This window comes from Vipera berus (genome assembly GCF_964194415.1).
Source record: "Vipera berus genome assembly, chromosome: 1".
Taxonomy (NCBI): Eukaryota; Metazoa; Chordata; class Lepidosauria; order Squamata; family Viperidae; genus Vipera; species Vipera berus.
In genome coordinates, this window is record NC_138202.1 from 350,693,015 (window position 1) to 350,714,315 (window position 21,301).

At 45.1% G+C, this 21,301-nt stretch overlaps 1 protein-coding gene across 6 annotated transcripts in view; it reads right to left on the reverse strand.

Annotated features, from left to right (window-relative positions):
• Nucleotides 1-19,919, reverse strand: part of SGSM2 (small G protein signaling modulator 2) — a 135,320-nt gene extending 115,401 nt beyond the window's left edge. For 5 of the 6 annotated variants that reach the window (XM_081346576.1, XM_081346573.1, XM_081346575.1 and 2 more), the window contains exon 1: nt 19,689-19,919. In XM_081346576.1, coding sequence (XP_081202702.1) covers nt 19,689-19,745 — 57 coding nt within the window. In that variant the 5' untranslated portion in view covers nt 19,746-19,919. Of the gene's footprint in view, nt 1-18,720; nt 18,917-19,688 lie in introns of those variants that run through there. The other variant, XM_081346571.1, reaches the window with a different exon arrangement.
• Nucleotides 19,920-21,301: the final 1,382 nt, after the last annotated feature.

Consider the following 21,301-nt stretch of genomic DNA (forward strand, 5'->3'; position numbering starts at 1 on the left):
GAGGTCTCTCATTTGTGGAGTCCCTCAGGGGTCGGTTCTCTCGCCTCTCCTGTTCAACATCTATATGAAGCCGCTGGGCGAGATCATTCGTGGTTTTGGGGTGGGGTATCACCAGTACGCTGATGATACCCAACTTTTTCTTTCCACCCCGAACCAACCCAGTGATGCCCTCTCCGTGATGTCCCGGTGCCTGGAGGCGGTTCAGGTCTGGATGGGGAGAAACAGGCTTCGTCTCAATCCCGCCAAGACTGAGTGGCTGTGCATATCGGCGTCTCGGGTTAACCAAGTTATTCCACCTCTAACGATGGGGGGTGAGGTGTTACCCCCCATCGATAGGGCTCGCAACTTGGGCGTCCTCCTGGATTCACGGCTCAATTTTGAAGATCACATAGGAGCCGTGACCAGGGGGGCTTTTGCACAGGTTCGCCTGGTGCGCCAGTTGCGTCCCTATCTGGACCGAGACGCCCTACGCACAGTCACTCATGCGCTTGTGACCTCCCGTTTGGACTACTGTAACGCTCTCTACATGGGGCTGCCCTTGAAGACCACTCGGAGGCTTCAACTGGTGCAGAATGCGGCCGCGCGAGTTGTAATGGGGGTTTCCCGATACTCCCATGTAACACCTCTACTCCGCGAGCTGCATTGGCTTCCGGTTGCCCTCCGGGTGAAATTCAAGGTGCTGGTTATTACCTATAAAGCCCTACATGGCCTGGGTCCGGGTTATTTGAGGGAACACCTGCTGCCGGCATCAAACGCCCTTCGCCCAGTGCGCTCCCACAGGGAGGGTCTGCTCAGGGTTCCGCCGGTGAGAGATTGCCGGCGGGTGACACCCAGGGATAGGGCCTTCTCAGTGGGAGTGCCTGCCCTCTGGAACCAGCTGCCGGTGGAGCTGAGGACTGCTCCCGACCTCCGATCATTCCGCCGGGGCCTGAAGACCTGGCTCTTTGAGCTCTCGGGCCCAGGCTGAGGAGAAAATTTTAACTGGGGTTTTTAGTGTACAGGGTGAATTTAATGCTTTTTAATTGGTTTTAACTTTTGTATGTTTTGATTTTTAATTCCCTGTAAACCGCCCTGAGTCCTCAGGGAAAGGGCGGTATACAAATGCAACTAAATAAATAAATAAAATAAATAAAATAACTGGACTTTTATTCTCTGTGAATGGATCATTCAATAGCCAGCAGCATCACCCACAGGCAATTGCCTCCAGGCACTTCTATGTGTTGGATGAAGTCAGCTACAACTTGCAAAGATTTTTGCCTGGTCCTAAAATTTCTTAGGTGAAAAAGGTGTTGCCAGATTTTTCCTTATTTTGGATTGCCACAGACTTTACATCCATCTCCTCCTACAGCCGTGGTGGCGAACCTATGGCACGTGTGCCACAGGTGGCACACAGAGTCCTCTGTCTGGGCACATGCGCCGTCGCCCCAGGCCTAGGGCCTTCAGTTGGGTTTTATAAAACCTTTTCGCTTTAGGCCTCCGCTGCCGTGTGCAAAAAAAAAAAGAAAAAGGTTCAATCTATCAATCAATTTCAATTTCTCGCGGGGAAAAAAAATCTCACAAAGTTGGAATTGATTGATTGAACTTTTTAGTCCCACCCAGTCTGCCGTTACCACTGCAGCCACACCCACCCAATGGGCCATGCCCACCCAATGGGCCACGCCCACCCGGCACCCGACAATACATAAGTGGGTTTTGGGTTGCAGTTTGGCCACTCGGTCTCTAAAAGTTTTGCCATCACTGTCCTACAGTGTTCAAAGTCAAGAATATCTCCATGCTTTGAGGAACCACCATGTAGGCAAAGAATGAACACCATGCAGGAATGTGTGAAATACAAGAATGAAAAGCCAGTTTGATGTAGTGGTTACGGTGCTAGTCCAGAAACCAGGAGACCAGGAGTTCTAGTCCTTTCTTAGGCATGAAAGCCAGCTGAATGACTTTGGGACAGTCTCCAGGAGACCCTGAATACTATGTGACCAGCCCAATTTTATGACTCTTTTGTGACAGTTCTTAAGTGAATGCTGTGGTTAAATGAACTCATTGTTTGCTATGGCATGATCCTGTTGACAAATGGAAGTGCCATAAAACACAATGACATGATCACAGAATGCTGCATAAATGTGGCTGTGTTGCTGAGGACTTGACGTTTGGTCATGTGACCACAGAGAGGGGTGACCATCATAACTTTGAATTTGGATCATACGTAGCCCAAAGGTCTATGGAAATGCTCAGTCACCCAGGTCATGGTTGTCCAAATGGTGCTTTTTCCAAGAAGCAACTGGATTTTCTTTGCTTTTTCTTGAAGACGTTTCACTTCTCATCCAGGATGCTTCTTCAGTTCTGAAGCTTCTTCTTGAATGAGAATCAAAACGTCTTCAAGGAAAAGCAAAGAAAGTCCAGATGCCTCTTGAAAAAGCACCTTTGGGACAAGTCAGTTCTAACTTAGAAGTGTCGCTTAGAAACCAGTTGAGTAGCATCTGTATTGTGATACAGATAGTCCTCGACTTACAACTGTTCATTTAGTGACAGCTCAGCATGACAACAGCACTGAAAAAGTGACTTATGACCATTGTTCACAATTACAACCATTGCAGCATCCCCGTGATCATGTGTGTTGTGTACCAGCCTGCTACCGGCCCTGCAGAAAAGGCAGGGACAACCCCTTTACAAACGGCAAGAGGCTGGAATTAAGCCTGCCAAATTTATTAACATAAAACAGAGCAAAACAAGACACCAACCATGAAACAGGAGCTATGAAACAGGAACTATTCAAGCGGAAGCCTTCAGCAAACCAGCCCTCCCACGCATTCCCCTTTTATACAGTTCAGGGCGTGGCTTCTCTCTGCCTCCTTCCGAGGTGCCCCATTGCCTTCCTCTGTTTACTCCTGATTGACTGCCTCCTGCGTCGGGCGTCCTTGAACAGGGCCAGCTGTGGGTCATCTTCATCCACGCTGTCAGGCTCACACAGCTGGGTCTCCATCGTGACCAGGTGGGAGGGGCCTGGCTGAGGGCTCTCATCAGCAAGCTCTTCAACACCCCCCTCCTCCTCTGAGTCGTCCGACCCAACTGCCGAACCCACAGGCTGACCCTGAATCACAACAATGTGATCAAAATTCAGATGCTTGGCAACTGGCTCCTACTTCTGACGGTTGCAGTGGCCCGGGGTCACGTGATCCCCTTTTGCAACCTTCTGACAAGCAAAGTCAATGGGGAAGCCAGATTCACTTAACAACCAGGCTACTAACTTATCAACGGCAGTGGTTCACTTAACAAACGTAGCAAGAAATGTTGTCAAATGGGGCAAAACTTATTTCACAAGTGTCTTACTTAACCACAGAAATGTGGGGCTCAATTGTAGTTGTAGGTCAAGGACCACCTGTATAGCGATTGTTTACCTTGGCAGCTTTAAGATGTGTGAACTTCAACAAACGCAGAATAGCTGGCTGGGGAATTCGAGGAGTTGGTCACACATCTTGAAACTGCCAATGTAAAGAAACTCTACGGCAACATCTGCGGCAAGCCCCTGTGTTACATTTTATTGTTCAACACTGATCAAAATTGCTTTGAGGCCACTTGGCAATGAGAAATATGGGAGGAAAGTCAATCCATCTCTTTCCTGGCGCCGTTCATACACAGCTAAGAATTTGTCTTCAAGAGAAATTACAAAGCCAGATTATGCAGAAGCTTTTGGGAGGCCTAAGTGGCAGGGAGGGTGGCAATTTGACATTCAGTTTGACTTTTGGAACAGCACAATTTGTTAAGGCTGCAGAGTTCTTGAAAACGTTCAAGAAAAAAAAACGCCATCCAATCCATTCTCTTTAAATCAGGTAAATAAGCTGTTGAGGTTTGACTCTGGCTAGCGGTTTTTCATTTACCCATCTAGAGTCCAGTGTTTCTCAACTTGGGCAACTTTCAGATGGGTGGACTTCAACTCCCAGAATTCCACATGCTACCTGGGCAATTCTGGGAATTGAAGTCCATCTGGCTGAAAGCTGGAGTTAGAAAAACACTGCTCTAGACTATTTTTGATGGAAGAACTTTATTTTCCAGATAGAAATTTTTTTTAAAAAAATATATATGAAACCACACGTTATTTCTGGGATGTTAGGGGGCTTCCTCCTGGAAGTTTGAAAATATATGGTTAATGCTCCAATTGTATTATTTGGGTTTCTGTTGTCGAAGTTAGGAGTAATTCATTTTATAATTGTACACTACCTGGAGTAGCTGGTAGTGAGTTGGACAGCCATGCGTGTATGTATGTATGTATGCATATGCCACCCAGATGCAGAAAATGCAGGGTTTCTATTTGTAGTAGCAGTACAGGCAGTCCTTGACGTACGACCACAATTGAGCCCAAAATTTCTGTTGCTAAGTGAGACATTTGTTAAATGAATTTTGCCCCCTTTTACGGCCTTTACTGCCACATTGGTTAAGTGAATTATGGCAGTTGTTAAGTGAATCTGGCTTCCCCATTGACTTTGCTTGTCAGAAGTTCTCAAAAGGGGATCACATGACCCCGGGACAATGCAACCGTCATAAATATGAACCAGTTGCCAAGCCTCTGAATATTGTTCACATGACCCTGGGGATGCTGCAAGTGTGAAAAACAGGCATAAGTCACATTTTTCCATACCGTTATAACTTTGAACAGTCTGTTCTGTTCCAGTCTATGACCAGTCCTGTTTGAATGTCAGGGACAACCCCTTTTTATAGTCAACAGGCTGGAAAAACCCAACCAAATTTATTTACAAAGAAATCAAAAGTTCAAACAAGAGTTAAACCAAAAGTTCAAACAAGAGTTAAACCAAAAATTCAAACAAGAGTTAAACAGGAATAACAGACCAGGACTTTAGCAGATCTTCAAACGGTTGCCTTCAGCAACCAGCACCTCCCACACCTTCCCCTTTTATCAGCAGTCCCAAGGCATGGCTTCTCATTGCCTTCTCCTCCTCTCATTGAGTTGCCTCATTGCCTTCCTCTTTTCTGCTCTGCTGGATTGCCTCCGGCTACTAGCGTCCCTGAATAGATCCAGCTGTGAATCATCTATGTCCAATACCTGATGCTCACATGGCTGAATCTGAGGAGGAACATGACGGGAGGAGCCAGGCTGAGAGTCCTGCAGTGCATCAGAGCCTCCCTCTGATACCAAAGGCTCTCCAAACCCCTCCTCCTCCTCCTCCTCTTCAGAATCATCAGACTCAGCTGCTGGTATCACAGGCTGACGCTGAATCACAACACAGTCACTAAATGAACTGTTGTAAGTCAAGGACTACCATTATAGCAGAGAAAGAAATCCATTATGCTAAACCATAGTGTAAAGTCACCATTGTTGTGCTTGGTTTGCCACCAAGTATATTGTGAAGTTCGCAGATGATACAACAGTAGTGGGCTTCCTTCATGATGACAATGTAGAAGCCTACCGCAAGGAGGTTGAGGGATTGGTGAACTGGTGTAAGGAAAACAGCCTAGTTTTAAATACTGGAAAAAACAAAGAAATCATTGTTGATTTCAGAAAAGGCAGGCACAGCCACACTTCTCTGTGCATAAATTATTCACCTGTGGAGATGGTTACCAGCATCAAATTCCTGGGGGTGCAGCTAACAAGTAGGCTGACTTGGTCGCTCAACAGCGAGACACTGGTGAAGCAGGCACAGCAGTGCCTGCATTTTCTGCGATGCATGAGAAAAGCTCATCTTCCTTCTCTTATTCTGACCACTTTCTACAGGGGGACGATCGAGAGCATCCTGTCATTCGGCATCACAGTCTGGTTTGGAAGCATCCCTGCTTCAGACAGGAAGGCGGTGCAGAGAGTGGTGAGGATGGCCGAAAAGATCATTGGCAGTTCCCTCCCTCCCATCCAGGACATAGCACAGAAGCGTTGCTTCAGCAGGGTCCGTAAGATTATCTGGGACACTACACATCCTCTTCACGACCTGTTTTCCTTGTTACCTTCTGGGAGGAGGCTTCGTGGTATCCACAGCAGAACATCCAGATTCAGCCATAGTTTCATTCCGTACAGCAATAACCTTGTGAACACTCAAGTTTCTTCCTTCCGTTATATATTCAAGATGGACAGTATTTAATATTTGCTATGTATATGTAGGGGTACGGGTCTATACCAGGGGCAGGCAACCTTGGCTCTTTTATGACTCACGGACTTCAGTTGAAGTCCGTGAGTTATAAAAGAGCCGAGGTTGCCTATACATATGCTGTATATAGTATGTTTAGGTGTGTGTCATGTATGTGTTTCACTTTGAGAGCAGGCAACTACATTTCATTTTTGATCCGTGACATTGTGCCCACAGTAAAAAAAAGTGACAATATACGTTATCTTATCTTATCTTATTGAAAGAGCAGAAGGACCAGGTTAGGGACAGATCATCCCAGAGAAAATCTATCTATGTAGTCACTAGGAGTCAATGATGACTTGATGGCCAATTCACCAAAATGCCACTCTGGGCAGTGTGCAGCTATAAAATAAACCTCTCCTAGCTTCAACAACAGAAACCCAGATCACATAATCAAGGCATAACCATTCAACCTGAGCGCCAACTTGGCAATGCAATGTATCCAATGCCACAGGAAGGACCTGGAGAAGTTTCTTTGCTTAATTAGGTGAGACCGACTTCAGCTTAATTTCTGTGTTTGTAGTGTTTGGCATTTCAACCTGCGTCTTCTGCTGCTTCCATAAATGTCCACAAAGAGTCTGTTTGGTGTAGTGCTTCAAGACACCAGGCTAGATACTGAGAGAGCATGAATTTCTAGTCCTGTCTTGGGCACAGAGCCAACTGGGGGATCTTTGTGTCTCTCGTTCTCTCTCAGCCCTAGAACCCTTTCTTTCCATCAGAGTTGAGCTGGAAGGGACCTTGGAGGTCTTCTAGTTCAACCCCCTGCTCAAGCAGGAGACCCTATATCAGTGGTGGCGAACCTATGGCACGGGTGCCAGACGCGGGACTCAGAGCCCTCTCTGTGGGCACCCGCCCCATGCCTTGGAGATGGCAACTGTCCCTCTTCAACCAGCTGCCTGCTAACTTGCCGAGGTCCCATCTGGCTGAATGCATCCTGGCATGGCTGGTTTCCCTCCCCCACCACCCCGTCCCTTCTGGCCTCGCATGCTGTCCTTTTCCCAGGCATGACCCACTGCATTGCCTCTTCAGCTGTCGGCTGACCATCCATCTTGGAGGCAGCTTCTTGCTGGCAATGGGCTGTGGAGCCCCAGAGTGCGTTGGTCGAGGGGCCGGCAGGCTGTGGCTACTGACGGATACCGTCGGCCCCCATGCGCTCACTGGCTTCTGTGTGCGAGGGCTGATGGTGTCAGGCAGCAGCCGCCCCAGCCCTTGCCTTGCCTCATGGCAATGGCACCCCCACCCTGCCTCGCCTCACCCCACAGGATGAGTCTCCTGCCTTCCGCCACACCTACCAGAGACCCCTTGGATCTCCCCCAACCCTGCCCACCCTCCACAGGTGTCCTTCCCCACGAGCAACATTGAGGTGACCACGCCCAACCTGGCCACACCCACCCAATCTTCCACAACCATCGCAGCCACACCCACCCAGTGGGCCACGCCCACCTGGCACCCAGCAATAAATAAGTGGGTTTTGGGTTGCAGTTTGGGCACTCGGTCTCTAAAAGTTTCGCCATCACTGCCCTATATTATTTCAGACAAGTGACTGTCCAGTCTTTTCTTTAAAAAAACCCAGTGATGAAGCACCCACAACTTCTGAAGCCAAGCTGTTCCACAGGTTGATTGTTCTCACTGTCAGGAAATTTCTCCTTAGTTCTAGGTTGCTTCTCTCCTTGATTAGTTCCCGTCCATTGTTTCTGTTGCTTTGGAAAATAGGTTGACCTCCTCTTCTTTGTGGCAACCCCTGAGATATTGGAAGACTGCTATCATGTCACCCCTCATCCTTTTTTTCTCAAGACTGACCACACCCAATTCTTTCTTTGTTCCCAAGAAAATTCCCTGGACTTAGAACATAGAACACAGCAAGGGAGAAGTTTGTCTTAATTTGGTCCATGACTGATGAACTGATGTCTCCTGCTGTCCAGGGTGCTTCTTAGTAACCATCTCCAACTCCCTAAGTCAAAAGCATTCATCTTCTTGGCTTTTAAATTAAACAGCTGTCGAATTTGCTCCAGCCTGAGACCAGGCAGCTACATAACAATCTACTTCTGAGAAAAAGAAAGTCCAGGGTGACATTAACAACATGGATGGCCATCTACATCAGAGGTTCTCAATCTTTTATATCTTAATTTCCACCAATTACTTGAAGCTGGGTGACATCAGGATGGAAACAATTTAATGGCATTGCTTTTATTTTTATCTTTCATAATTACTGTTATTGCTATAAGCTATTCAGAATGCTAGAGGGAGAAAAAGATGAGATTCAAAATTGGGAGAAAAGCATGTTTATGTGCTTGTTGCTAACAATAGATATGATAAAACTTAACTTTCATGAAAAATTTATACAGTATTCCAGGATTGGGATCCATTAGGAGACATTATTGCAAGCACAAAAAGCTGCATCTAGGTTTGCTCACCACATTATAAAAAAGACGTTGGGATTGTGGAAAGAGTGCAGAGAAGTGCAACAAAGATGATTAGGGGACTGGAGACTAAAACATATGAGGAACAGCAGGAATTAGGTATGGCTAGTCTAGTGAAAATATGGGCCAGGGTGACATGGTAGCAGTGTTCCAATACCTGAAAGGCTGCTACAAAGACAAAAAAAGGGGGGGGATTCAAACCTATTTTCCAGAGCACCCGAAGGCAGGACAAGAAACAATGGATGGGAACTAATCAAGGAGAGAAGCAATCTAGAACTAAGGAGAAATTTCCTGACAGTGAGAACAAACAACCCGTGGAACAGCTTGCCTTCCGAAGTTGTGGATGCTCCATCACCTGAGGCTTTTAAGAAGAGAATGGACAAGTGTTTGTCTGAAATGATATATATAGTGTCTCCTGCTTGACCTCCAAGATCTCTTCCAACTCTGATCTTGCATGTTCCATGACCCTGCACATCACCCTCATCCAGAGCTAGCAGCTCAGAAACCAAGAGGAATAAGCTGCCCTCTCCGGTGACCACAGCTCTAAAGAAAGCAATAGGACCATTGGACCGGAGCCTCCAGAAGATAGATTTGTGGTCTCTTTGGGCAGAACGTTAGACACGTGGATGGGGTGCCAGAGAGCAAGAATTTCTCCAGGCTTTGCAACTGGGAAAGGACGTCAAGAGTTATTGAGAGCACCAAGATAAATAGCAGGAAATGCCCATCAAGGCAATGAATGGCAACAGGACATACCATATGGACTTGTGGCAGCCATGAGATGGATATCATGATTGGATCTCTCCACCTTTTTTTTTGCTGGGCAATTCTGTTATTCTATTATTATCTCCTCCAAATCACATCAGTCTCTACTCATTCATTTGGATTCCACCATCCTTCAGGAAATTGCGTGGAGACTTACAGTCCCTTCTCTTCCTCGGTGGGGCTTCACAGCCAGGAATGAGAAAACACAGGGGGGGGGGACAAAACCTACCAACTGTGTTTTCTGCTGCAACAGCTTTTGAACAAAATGTGGACCTTCTACATACTGTGAGCTGCCTGGAGAGCTTAACTTCCTTTTTTCCCTTTTCAAGCTGTGTTACTCACCAGGCAGCTGGCAGCAGACGAGTCGGGAAAGCAAGCAGGCTTGAAATACAGACGATGTGTGAATGCAACTTGAGCAATCTGGGAATAATCATTTCGCTGCTGCTTTTTGCCAACGATTGACTCCTAAACTCATTCTGATTCAGTGTTTCACTATTTTCCCTCCAGAAATAGTCAGACCTGAAGAACTGAAGTCAGAACTGAAGAAGCTTTCTGGATGAGAAGCGAAAAGTCTTTAAGGAAAAACAGAGAGAGTCCAATTGCCTTTTGAAAAAACACTTTTGGGACAACCGTGATCTGGATGACCGAGAACCTCCATAGAGATTTCGCATGTCCCATTGTTTTAGAAAAAATTACAAGCCAGGAGGGATGGGTACATTTCGTTAATGGGCTACTGGTAGTCCTCAACTTATGACCACAATTGATTCCAACATTTCTGTTGTTAAGTGAAACATTTATTAAGTGAATTTTGCCCCATTTTACGATCTTTCTTGACACAGTTGTTAAGTGAATCACTGCAGTTGTTACATTAGTATTATGGTTGTTGGTATCTGGTTAGTATCTGGCTTCCCCACTGACATGTAAGAAGATTGCAAAAAGGTAATCACATGACCTTGGACACTGCAAGCATCCTAAATATGAGCCAGTGGCCAAGCATCGGAATTTTGATCATGTGACCCATGAAGACGCTGCAATGTTAAGTGTAAAAAATGGTCGCAAGTACTTTTTTAGTGCCTTAACTCTGAATAGTCACTAAATAAACTGTTGTTAAGTCTAGGAGAGGGGTAGGCAACCTTGGCTCTTTTATGACTCGTGGACTTCAACTCCCAGAATTCCTGAGCCAGCCATGCTGAGGAGAAAGGGAGAGGTTTCCATACTGAGCCATGCTGGTTCAGGAATTCTGGGAGTTGAAGTCCATGAGTCATAAAAAAGCCAAGGTTGCCTACCCCTGACTCTAGGACTACCTGTAATGCAACTTTTGGAAAAGGACAGCACCCTTCAGGTCTAGCCTAAATCTTGAAGAAACTATAAACTTGCAACACCAAGCATTTACAATTACAGAGTCCTCGACTTACAACAGTTCATTTAGTGACTGTTCAAAGTTACATCACTGAAAAAAGTGATCTGACCGTTTTTCACTTACAACCACTGCAGCATCCCCATGATCATGTGATCAAAATTCAGATGCTTGGCAGCTGGATTGTTCTTATGACAGGTTGCAGTGTCCCAGGGTCATGTGATCCCCTTTTGCGACCTTCTGACAAGCAAAATCAACGGGGAAGCCAGATTCACTTAAACAAGCCTGTTACTAGCTTAACAACTGCAATGAATTACTTAAAAATTATGGCAAGAAAGGTCTGAAATGGGGCAAAATTCATTTAACAATTGTCTCAGTTAGCAACAGAAACTTTGGGCTCAATTGTGGTCGTAAGTCAAGGACTACCTGTTTCTTGCATCATTAGAAGCATGATTATTATGACTTGTGAACTCTGCTTACTGCAACAGCAAATACTGGATAAATGATTTCTGATGAGATATAAACTGGATGAGATATAAAGCAGATTTCCAGGGTCTCCTTGCAATCTCATTTTTCCTCTTACTGATACTACGTATGTACTGTATATAAATATCACCACAGACCTACTTTCGTAGGAAAATGTCGACTGAATTAGAAATATAGGCCAATTGGAATTCTCCCAGAGTCATAAATCATTCATCAACCTATTTACTCTTCCAAAGAGTTTAGTTAGCTATTCCTTGCATAGATGCCCCATGTCTGCTACTCGTGCTAGGATTCAAGGCAGACAACGAAAGAAATAAGGAACTGAAAGGTTAATGCATACATTCAGATTAATGCTAATGAAAGTGGCCAGCCTGGCAAACACCTGTACAGATAGTCCTTGACTTACAACAGTTCATTTACTGACCATTCAAAGCTACGACGGCGTTGGAAAAAGTGACTGATGACCATTTTTCACACTTACGACCGCCGCAGGATCCCTATGATCATGTGATCATAATTCAGCCTCTTGGCAACTAACTCATATTTATGATGTTTGCAGTGTCCCGGGCTCATGTGATCCCCCCCACTTTTGCCACCGTCTGACAAGCAAAGTCAATGGAGAAGCCAGGTTCATTTAATATCTGGGTTATTAACAACAACTGCAGTGATTCACTTAACAACTGTGGCAAGAAAGGTTATAAAATGGGGCAAAATTCACTTAACAACTGTCTCACTTAGCACCAGAAATTTTAGGCTCAATTGTGGTCGTACGTTGAAGACTACCTGCAGTTACATGTCAGGAGCTTTGTTTCAATTAATGTTGTCAGTTGTATTAAAATATATAGACTGGCAACTTTAAGTCAAGCTTTGGGGCAGTTCACTAGATCTAGGGGCAAAAACATATAGTTTAGAGCCAGCATGCCTGGCTGAGGAATTCTGGGAGTTGAAGTCCACAAGTCATAAAAGGGCCATGTTTGAAGAGCCCTGGTTTAGAGCCACAAGTTTACTATCCCCGATCTACAGACATGGCCATTCCAGAAGAAATGGATTCTACATCTTAGAGGAGTTTCAATTTTGGTGAGATGGTGAGCCTTAAAAAAGCTACCTCTGTCAGAGAGTTGACGGCTGTGAGTAACCAGGTCACTTAGCTGTTAACTGAAGCAGAGCGATCCGGGTTCTGATGGATGGACCAGCTCAAAAGCATCCTGTTTTGTAGAACTTGATGTACCTTTTCATTTTCTCACGGAAAAGTGAATTGTTAAACACAGGGGCTTAAAAGCAATCATATCAGGAAAGCAAGCAACCCAGTCACATTTTCAAGAGGTATTATGAGCTTGCCTTTCTATTAAAGTCAAAAAAAAATATCACATACTAATGGGAACTGCAAAGCTGACAAAAGAAAAATCAGAATCCATAAAGGAGTCCTTAAATATTTGTTAAGAATAACACTGGGAAAAGCTTTGCCCGCTCCCGATCGCTGAGAACATGGAAACTGCACCCAGGATGATAAAATAAATGCTTTAGGAATAACATTCTGCTATAGAAGCTTCCTGGCTAGGCTCTTACAATTTGGCATTATGCAAACCTATCTTTACCTGCAGCAGTTGGAAAGAACCAGGTGGAGGAAATTGAAAAAAATATATGAAACTGTTAATTTAAGAGCAATCAAAATGCTTCAATATGGGGAAAGATGAGGCTGATTTCAGCAGAATTCAATTAGATTCTTTCATTTTGTTTACTTAACACCTCTTCATCTAAAGGGCACAGAAGGCGATTTACAATCGAGCCCTTCAAAGAATAAAATAGGCTTTTAAAAAAAGAAAGCAATTACATAGAAGTTTACAAAAAGGCTTCAAGAGATCAAAGTCTATTCTAGGCTTTACGAATGGAGGAGCAGACAGCGCTCACCAGCCATTTTCATTCCTTCCAATGCAAAATAGGTAGTCCTCAATTTATGAAAATTGGGGCCAGAATTTACATTGCTAAGCAAGGTGGATGTTAAGTAAGTCACACCCGATTTTACACCCTTTTTTTTTACTACGGTTGTTAAGTGAAACACTGCAGCTGTTAAGTGGACTCTGCTGTCATGACATGAATCCGGATTCACCCATTGACTTTGTCCCAAAGTTGCTTTCTTTCTTCAGTCCTCCATTGACTTTGCTTGGCAGAAGCCAACTGGGACCGTGGATATTTTTGAAGTGCCTCCAGGATGCCCCCAAAGGTGCCTTTTTCTCCAGAAGGCAACTGGACTTTCTTGGGGGGTTTTCTTTGAAAATATTTCGCTTCTCATCCAAGAAGCTTCTTTCAGTTTAGAACCTCTGTTCAAACCACTGACCTAGCACCGATTTAGAGCAGTGCCCCCCCCAACCTTTTGGGCACCAGGGACTGGTTCCACGGAGGGAGGTTTTTCCACAGACCGGAGGGTGCGTGGTTTTGCGTGCTGCCTGCATCCCGCGGATGTGGCTTTGCTTGCTTGTGCGGACCGGTTGCTGGCATGTTGCAGACCGGTGGCCTTCCACGGATCGAGAGTTGTGGACCCCTGATTTAGAGTGCCAATGTAACTCAGCTCCACAATAAATAAACAACAACAACATGACAGTTACACCTAACCTTTCTGCTTGCATATAAACACCAAGCTTTGCCACCAAGGTCTGTCAGTTCCTTATGGTTATGAAACACTATACTCAGAAAAGCGTAGATTTATCATAGAGTCAGAGATTGTCTGATTGTAAAATTATATTGGTACTAAGAAAAGTTGATGTCATTTCCCACCCCAACCCCCTACACTAGAGATGTGAAACTCGCGATGTCACATGACGTCGCGCGATGTATCGAAGCTTTCTCTCCATTGTCGGCAATGGGGTGGATGCGGTTTCCTGATGACGCATCCAGCCCGTGAGCCGGCAGTTTGACACCCCTGCTACACAGACACATGTCAAGTGCTGGGAAATCAGGAGATTCCGGCAGTTAAAATGAATATAAAGATTTATTGCAAGCTTTAAGCTCTCTAGAAGAATCTGAACTACTAACGGTCAAGGGAAATTAACAGGAGAGAAGAGTACATAGAATTCAAGGTGGTCTGGATTTACAGTAGATCTCTCTTGAGATCTCTCTTTTTGAAATATATTTTATTGATTTTTTTAAAAAAACATAAATCACGTGATAACTGGTGAACAGTGTGTTGTGGGTCACATTTGTAAAACAATCAACAACAATTAATTTCTGTAATCCATATTCCACATAATAATTTTAGTTGATTTCCTCTTTCCCCAAAATATTCTCTTTTGCAAACATTGAGTTAATACAATTCTTATTGTTTTGATAAATAACAATATATAATTTTTCCCCAATCTCTTTTATGACGCATTTGACCCCTCCCTCAGGCTCAGCCTGGTCATCTCCTACACATACAGAAACACACACACACACACACACACAGATACATACATATTGTCCCCATTTTTTTTACTTTTTAACCTTTTCCCTTCCCCTTTTTATTGGTATTTTATTTTTTTCTTGAAACTTAATAAATTTGTATAAAAAATGCATAGGCTTAAAAATCATTTGCATGTGTCTAGGGGAGATTTCATAGATTCCCTTTAAGGTAATGTTGATGCGCACAAAATAGTTGAAACGAATTAAGCAACTATAGGCAACTCCAAAATATTTCCCATATTTAATGATACCAGGTTGAAGTTCTGTGAAACCACCCTCACTTTGTTTATATTTTCAAAAAATGCTTACGTGGAAAACTACTGGTAGTTCTCAACTCATGACCCCAATTGGGATCAGAATCTCCGTTGCTAAGCAAACTAATTGTTAAACAATCCTTGCACTTGCGACTGATGCAGCATCCAAATGATCACGATCAAAATTTGGGTGATTGGCAACTGGCGTGGATCCTGGGGTCATGTGATCGCCATTTGTCAACCTTCCCAGTCGGCTTCCAACAAGCCAAGTCCGTGGGGAAGCTGAATTTGCTTAACAACTGCAGTGATTCACTTAACTGTGGCAAAAAAAGGTGGTAAAATCAAGCATGACTCACTTAACAACTGCCTCGCTTATTAACAGAAATTCTGGTGCCAATTGTTGTCATAAGTAGAGGACTATTTGTACACATACACAGAGAAAAGATGGAATACCTCTTCTACCATCTCTGCAGGCATCTCTCTCTCTCCCCCTTGCTCTCTCTCTCATGGATTCACATACAAATGTGGGATATGGCAGGGAAAGTATGTGGATAATACAGGTAGTCCTCGACTTATGACTACAACGGAGCCCAACATTTCTATTATTGAGTGAGATGTTTAAGTGAGCTTTGCCCCATTTTACATTTCTTGCCACAGTTGGTAAGTGAATCACTGAAGTTGTTAGGTTAGTAATTCAGCTGTTAAGTGAATCTGGGTCTTCCCCATTGACTTTGCTTGTCAGGCGATCGGCACAAGCCCGGGACACTGCAACCGTCATCAATATGAACCAGTTGCCAAGCGTCTGAATTTTGATCACATGAGCACGAGGACGCTACAAAGGTTGTAACTGTGAAAGATGAGCGTAAGTCACTTTATTCAGTGCCGCTGCAACATTGGACGGTCACTAAATTAATTGTTGTAAGTCGAGGACTATCTGTATGGGGGTGGAGTGGGAGAAATTGCAAGGGGGGAGGGGAGATGTCTATCCAATACACAGCATATCTTTTAGAACAGATTCCAAATTCTTCTCCTTTTGACTAATAAAAGGGAAGGCCTCTTTTGAGTCAACCACTGCTGGGACCCTGCAGTGTAAAGCAAAGAAATAATGAACTGGCTCTTCGAAGAACCATCAAAAAACCCGGATTTGTTCATACGCGGAGCTGCATGTTTTTAAAATCTGTTACTGGGTGAATTCACACTCCTGTGGTTAATCTACACAACCTGTTTGATCCTGGAAAGAGCAGGGCTTAAACTGCATCGGTAACACAGAATGAGAGGGAAAGGTTTTAGTTTTTGAATGAATGTTGCTGCTCGCTCTCTCTCTCTCTCCCACCCCCACCCCGCACAGCCCCTCCTGGCCAAAACACACATTCACAGTTGCAAGCAAGACAGTAGCATCTGCGTCATCAAGATCACAGCAACTGATGGGTGGGAGATAACGAAAGAAGATAGAGACAGAATAGTAAGATAAATCCCATAATTGCTCATCACTGTCCTTTTCATAGAAAATGGAGCAGAAAAATGCTTTAGCATCTTTTCTAAAAGATGCATTCGGTGGACATTCTGTTCTACTCTTTGCAACCCTCCCCTCTCCTGACACCGTCCAAGTCTACATAATCACATTTCTGCCAGCTAAAGATAACATTTCCAAATGCACCCAGCGAAATGATGAGAATCCAATGCAATTCAGCCATACAAGATGCAAATGGATTTGGACTAAAAATTCTCCAGTTCGGCCAACAGGTCCTGATGCAAGAAAGATACACTTTTTTTAAAAAAAAAATCTGAACAGAAGAATTTATTCAAAGTGGCAGCTCACTCCAGATTACCCCAAGCATCTTCCATGTCAAGAACAGGGACATAAATTATTTTGCTGTTGCAGATTTGGAACAATAAGGGGAAATGAAAATTTCCTGCAGAGATTGATCGTTAAATTGCAATTTTCCTATTACAGTATAAAGGCTTCTGAAGAAACCACCTCTCAGCTTCTGAAGAGCCATTAATTAAACTCTCTGCTCTGTTAACTGCACCCTGGCACAGGAGCCAAGCATGTAGATGCCTGGCAGTTTAATTTTCTAGGCAAGAAATGACTTTTTCCAGGTGAAAGTAAAAACCACTACTAACCATAAGCATGTAACAGAGACTACAGAATTAAACTATACTAAGCTGATGTTTCTCAACCTTAGCAACTTTAAGATGTATGGACTTCAATTCCCAGAATTGGCTGGCTGGGGAATTCTGGGAATTGAAGTCCACATGTCTTAAAGTTGCCAAGGTTGAGAAGCACCATACTAAGCTTTCCCCAAGTTTCCAAATGTACATGCTTACAGGCAGCAGTAGCTTTTACCTTCACCTGGAATATAATCTCCAAAATTCCTTGGCTGAGAATGTTGGGCTTTGTAGTCCTGACATACCCTGGAGGGCCCCAACTACAAAATGGATTTCCAGCCCAATTAAGTGATACCCCTAATGGACTTTGATGGATCTTAGGAAAGCAAGTTTGAACTTGGTTGGTGCTTGGATGGGATACCACCAGGAAATTCCAGTGCTGAGATGCCCTAAAAATAACTTGAAAGGAAGCAGTAATAAATCAAATCATTTCATGCCAAGGAAACTGCATAGATGGATCTCTATGAAATCACCAGGAATCGGGTTCAAGTCTGAATCATGATTTTAGATGATTTTTTAAAAAATCAACTACGCCAAGATTTACAATGATGGGACTAGATGACCTCCAAGGTCCCTTCCAACATAATAATAATAATAATAATAATAATAATAATAATAATAATAATAATAATAATAATAATAATAATAATAATAATAATAATAATAATAATAATAATAATAATAATAATAATAATACTGTAAGATTTTATATGTATGATCCAGAGAACCTTGTTCCTTTGACCCCACAACCATCACACCAGTCCTAGGAAAATATCTATCAGCAACAGGTCCTTTGTGAGGCAATAATATTCTGCATGCCCTCAGAGGCACTGTTTGTATCAGTAGATACAAAGTTGACTGGACCTTATCTGCCCTAGTAGATTAAATATTCTGCCTAGTACAGTATTACATTCATTTCCCTTTCCGAGATCTTATTCATAAACAGATCCTCTGCATCAGTTGATCCCTTTTGAACGAGACACGACAAGGATTAAACCATAAGTCTTTGGATGAAAAAAGAAACAGCCTTTAATAACAGTAATATGCTGTATTTGAATTGCCTGAAAATGGGGAGGGGGGGGGAAAGAGAGACTGCACGATTCCAGAAGCTCTTACTATTAACCACCTGCATACACTTCAAAGGGAACCTGAAACCAGACTGGTTGCCAAGCTGAAGATGGGTAAAATGTGCTTGACTGGGTCACATCATAATCAAACACAGCTTGTGCCAAAGTACGGTAAATATGATTAGGAAAAGGGTAAGGGCTCCCCATCTGAATGTTTATCCTCCCTCATCTCACCTGATTAGACAAGAGAGAGACAAAGGAGTCTCTGAGTTTGTATAGCAAGTATATTTGATCAAAACCAGGCAGAACTACTCAATTCGGGAATGACAAATTCTCCATCTCTCTCTCTCTCAAAGATTTTGAAATTTTCCACGGGCTGCAGGTGGCCCGGGGCAGAGATGCCACTCTACAAGTTCCCTTTGTAAAGTTCAATCCTCACCCCCTTTTTGTGCCTGCGTGCACAAAATTCAGCTGTAGGCTCTACATGCTGTAACTGGTTTCACACAATCCACTGGTTCTCTTCAGACACGTCTCAGGGTCTACCTATTGAATTAACTCATCATTTGGATTCACACAACACTCGGATCCAGGTCCATACCAGACACTAAGCCACGGAAAGAAAAAGAAAAAAAAGAAAAGATCAACCTGGAAGCCAGCTCCGTCGTCCGTTTCCGCTGGAACTTACTAGCTCCAGCAGGTTGTGCGAAGGCAGCCACCGAGCCACGGTACAGCCAACTTCATTTCAACTTAGCGTTTGGAATGAGCCCGACCCGAGTGCTTCCTTGGCGGGTTAAAAAAGTCGCTTGCGAGAAGCAGAAACCAAATCGGTACCGGGAGGCAGGCCAAAAAAAAAAAGAGTCGTGCGAAGGCGAACGCGAAGATTTCATCCCCCCCCCCCGTTCTTTAATTTCTTTTTAAGACCGGAGCAGCGTCCAACTCGTGGGAACGAGCCACAAGGCGAGGAGACTCTCCCACTTAGCGACTACCTGCAGCCACCGCACAGTCCCCGCAGGATGCCAACCCCAAACTCCCAACCCAACCTCGGCAAAAGAGAGAGCGAGAGAGGGGTGTGTGTGTGTGTGTGTGTGTGTGTGTGTGTGTGATGGTGATCTGGTTTCTCCTCTCCCCCCCCCCCCCGCCTCATCAAATCGGTTGAAAAATCAAGGCAAGGGAGGGCAAGGCACGGTGGACCCCCCACCCCCCAAAAAACCAACTGTACCGGGAGGCAGGCAAAAAAAAGAGTCGTGCGAAGGCGAACGCGAAGATTTCCCCCCCCCCGGTTCTTTAATTTCTTTTTAAGACCGGAGCAGCGTCCAACTCGTGGGAATGAGCCGCAAGGCGAGGAGACTCTCCCACTTAGCGACTACCCGCAGCCACCGCACAGTCCCCGCAGGATGCCAACCCCAAACTCCCAAATGCAACCCAACCTCGGCAAAAGAGAGAGAGGGGTGTGTGTGTGTGTGTGTGTGATGGTGATCTGGTTTCTCCTCTCCCCCCCCCCGCCTCCTCAAATCGGTTGAAAAATCAAGGCAAGGCAGGGCAAGGCAGGGTGGAGCCACCCACCCACCCAAAAAAACAACAACTGCCCCAAAAAACAACAACTGCCCCCTTACCTCTTTCTTCACGTTCCAGAGCAATTTTTCCTTCGCGGCATCTTCCGAGCAACTCATGGCGCCGCGGGGCTGGGGGGGGGGACACCAGGGGATCCGGGGCGATCGGAAGGAGAGCAAGCGAAGAAAGGGCGACTAAGCCGGAGGCGAAGGCAGGGCGGGGGTCTCCCGCTGGCGCTGCGCTTTGGAGAGCTGGGACCCACCGGCCCCGGAGAGGCGAGCCAGCCAGGCGCCTTCGTCTTCTTCCTCCTCCTCCTCTTCCTCCTCCTCCTCTTCCTCCTCCTGCTGCTTCGCCGCCGCAGCCGCCCTGCGCTCGCTCTTGCAGCGGGCAACCCCTTCAGCCGCTGCCGCTGCAGCCATCTTCCGCGGCCTCCCCCACATTGACGTCACTCCAGCTGGCCCATCCTGGTTTCCCCCCTCCCGGGGGGGGGCAGGAGGAGGGAGGGAGGGAGGGAGGGAAGCGCCCGGAGAGGGGGGTGGGGGTGGTAATTATCTAGTAACAATACCCTTGTGTGATGGGGAGGGGCGCGCAGGCGGCTGGGAGTGTGTGTGTGGGGGGGTGTCTCTTGACTGGGGCAGAAGGCATGGGGGAGGGCATCTGCAGACCGTGGAGAAAGGCAGAGGGCTCCAGAGCATGGACAGAACGCCGGGGGGGGGGCGGGGGAGGGCGGGGGGGGGGTCAAGGTGCCTTGTAATTCTGCAATCCTTGTTACAACAAGGATCCTTCTGTCCTTCTTTGCCCCCCCACCCCCACCCCCGCCTCTTGATTGCATTGGAAGACAGCCCTGCAAAGTAATTAATTAATTAATTAATTAATTAATTAATTTTATTTGTATACCGCCCTTCTCCCGAAGGACTCAGGGCGGTGAACAGGGCAATACATGTTGATTTTTAACTCCCTGTAAACCGCCCTGAGTCCTCAGGGAAAGGGCGGTATATAAATGCAATAAAATAAAATAAAAATAAATAAATGTTAAAAAAAACAGAATACAAAAATTAAAAAAAAAGATTAAACAAGTGCCCAGAACTCTTAGATACATTAAAACGCATTTAAAAGGAATAAAACCCCAACCCCCTCCCATCAGGCCAGGCCAGCTTGTTCAAAGTAGACTTAGAGGGGGCGGGAGTTGTGTTCCAGGTTGTAGGCTCCTGGTTTAAGAAGTGCCCCTGTTCGTCCTACCCGTGTTCTGGGTTCCCACGGGATCGAGGTGTGTTGGCAAACTCGTGGGATTAGTTTGGTGGTTCCCAGAGTGCTGGCTACGCAGAAAACCGGACTGTGTAAGATTCTGCCTTTCTCCAGTTCCCGTATATAGGAAGCGTTGGTTTGAATCTGCAGATGCAAATGCGGTAAATCAGGGGGGGTAATCCGGGTTTATGGATGTAAAAAAACGCGCTAGGTAAGGTAACAGTCGTTTGATTTGCAAAGGCAACCTTTCAACGTTCATTGAGTGAACATGGCTACAAGGAGAGAGAAAGAGAGAGAGGTAAACACTCCAGTGTCAGTTGCAGTCTATCTTATTGATTGCATTGATATTCTACCTTTTCATTTAAGGAGCCAAGGCAGAATGTCAACTTCTTCCCTCCCCTTCTATGGGGCAATAAATATTGTCCCAAAC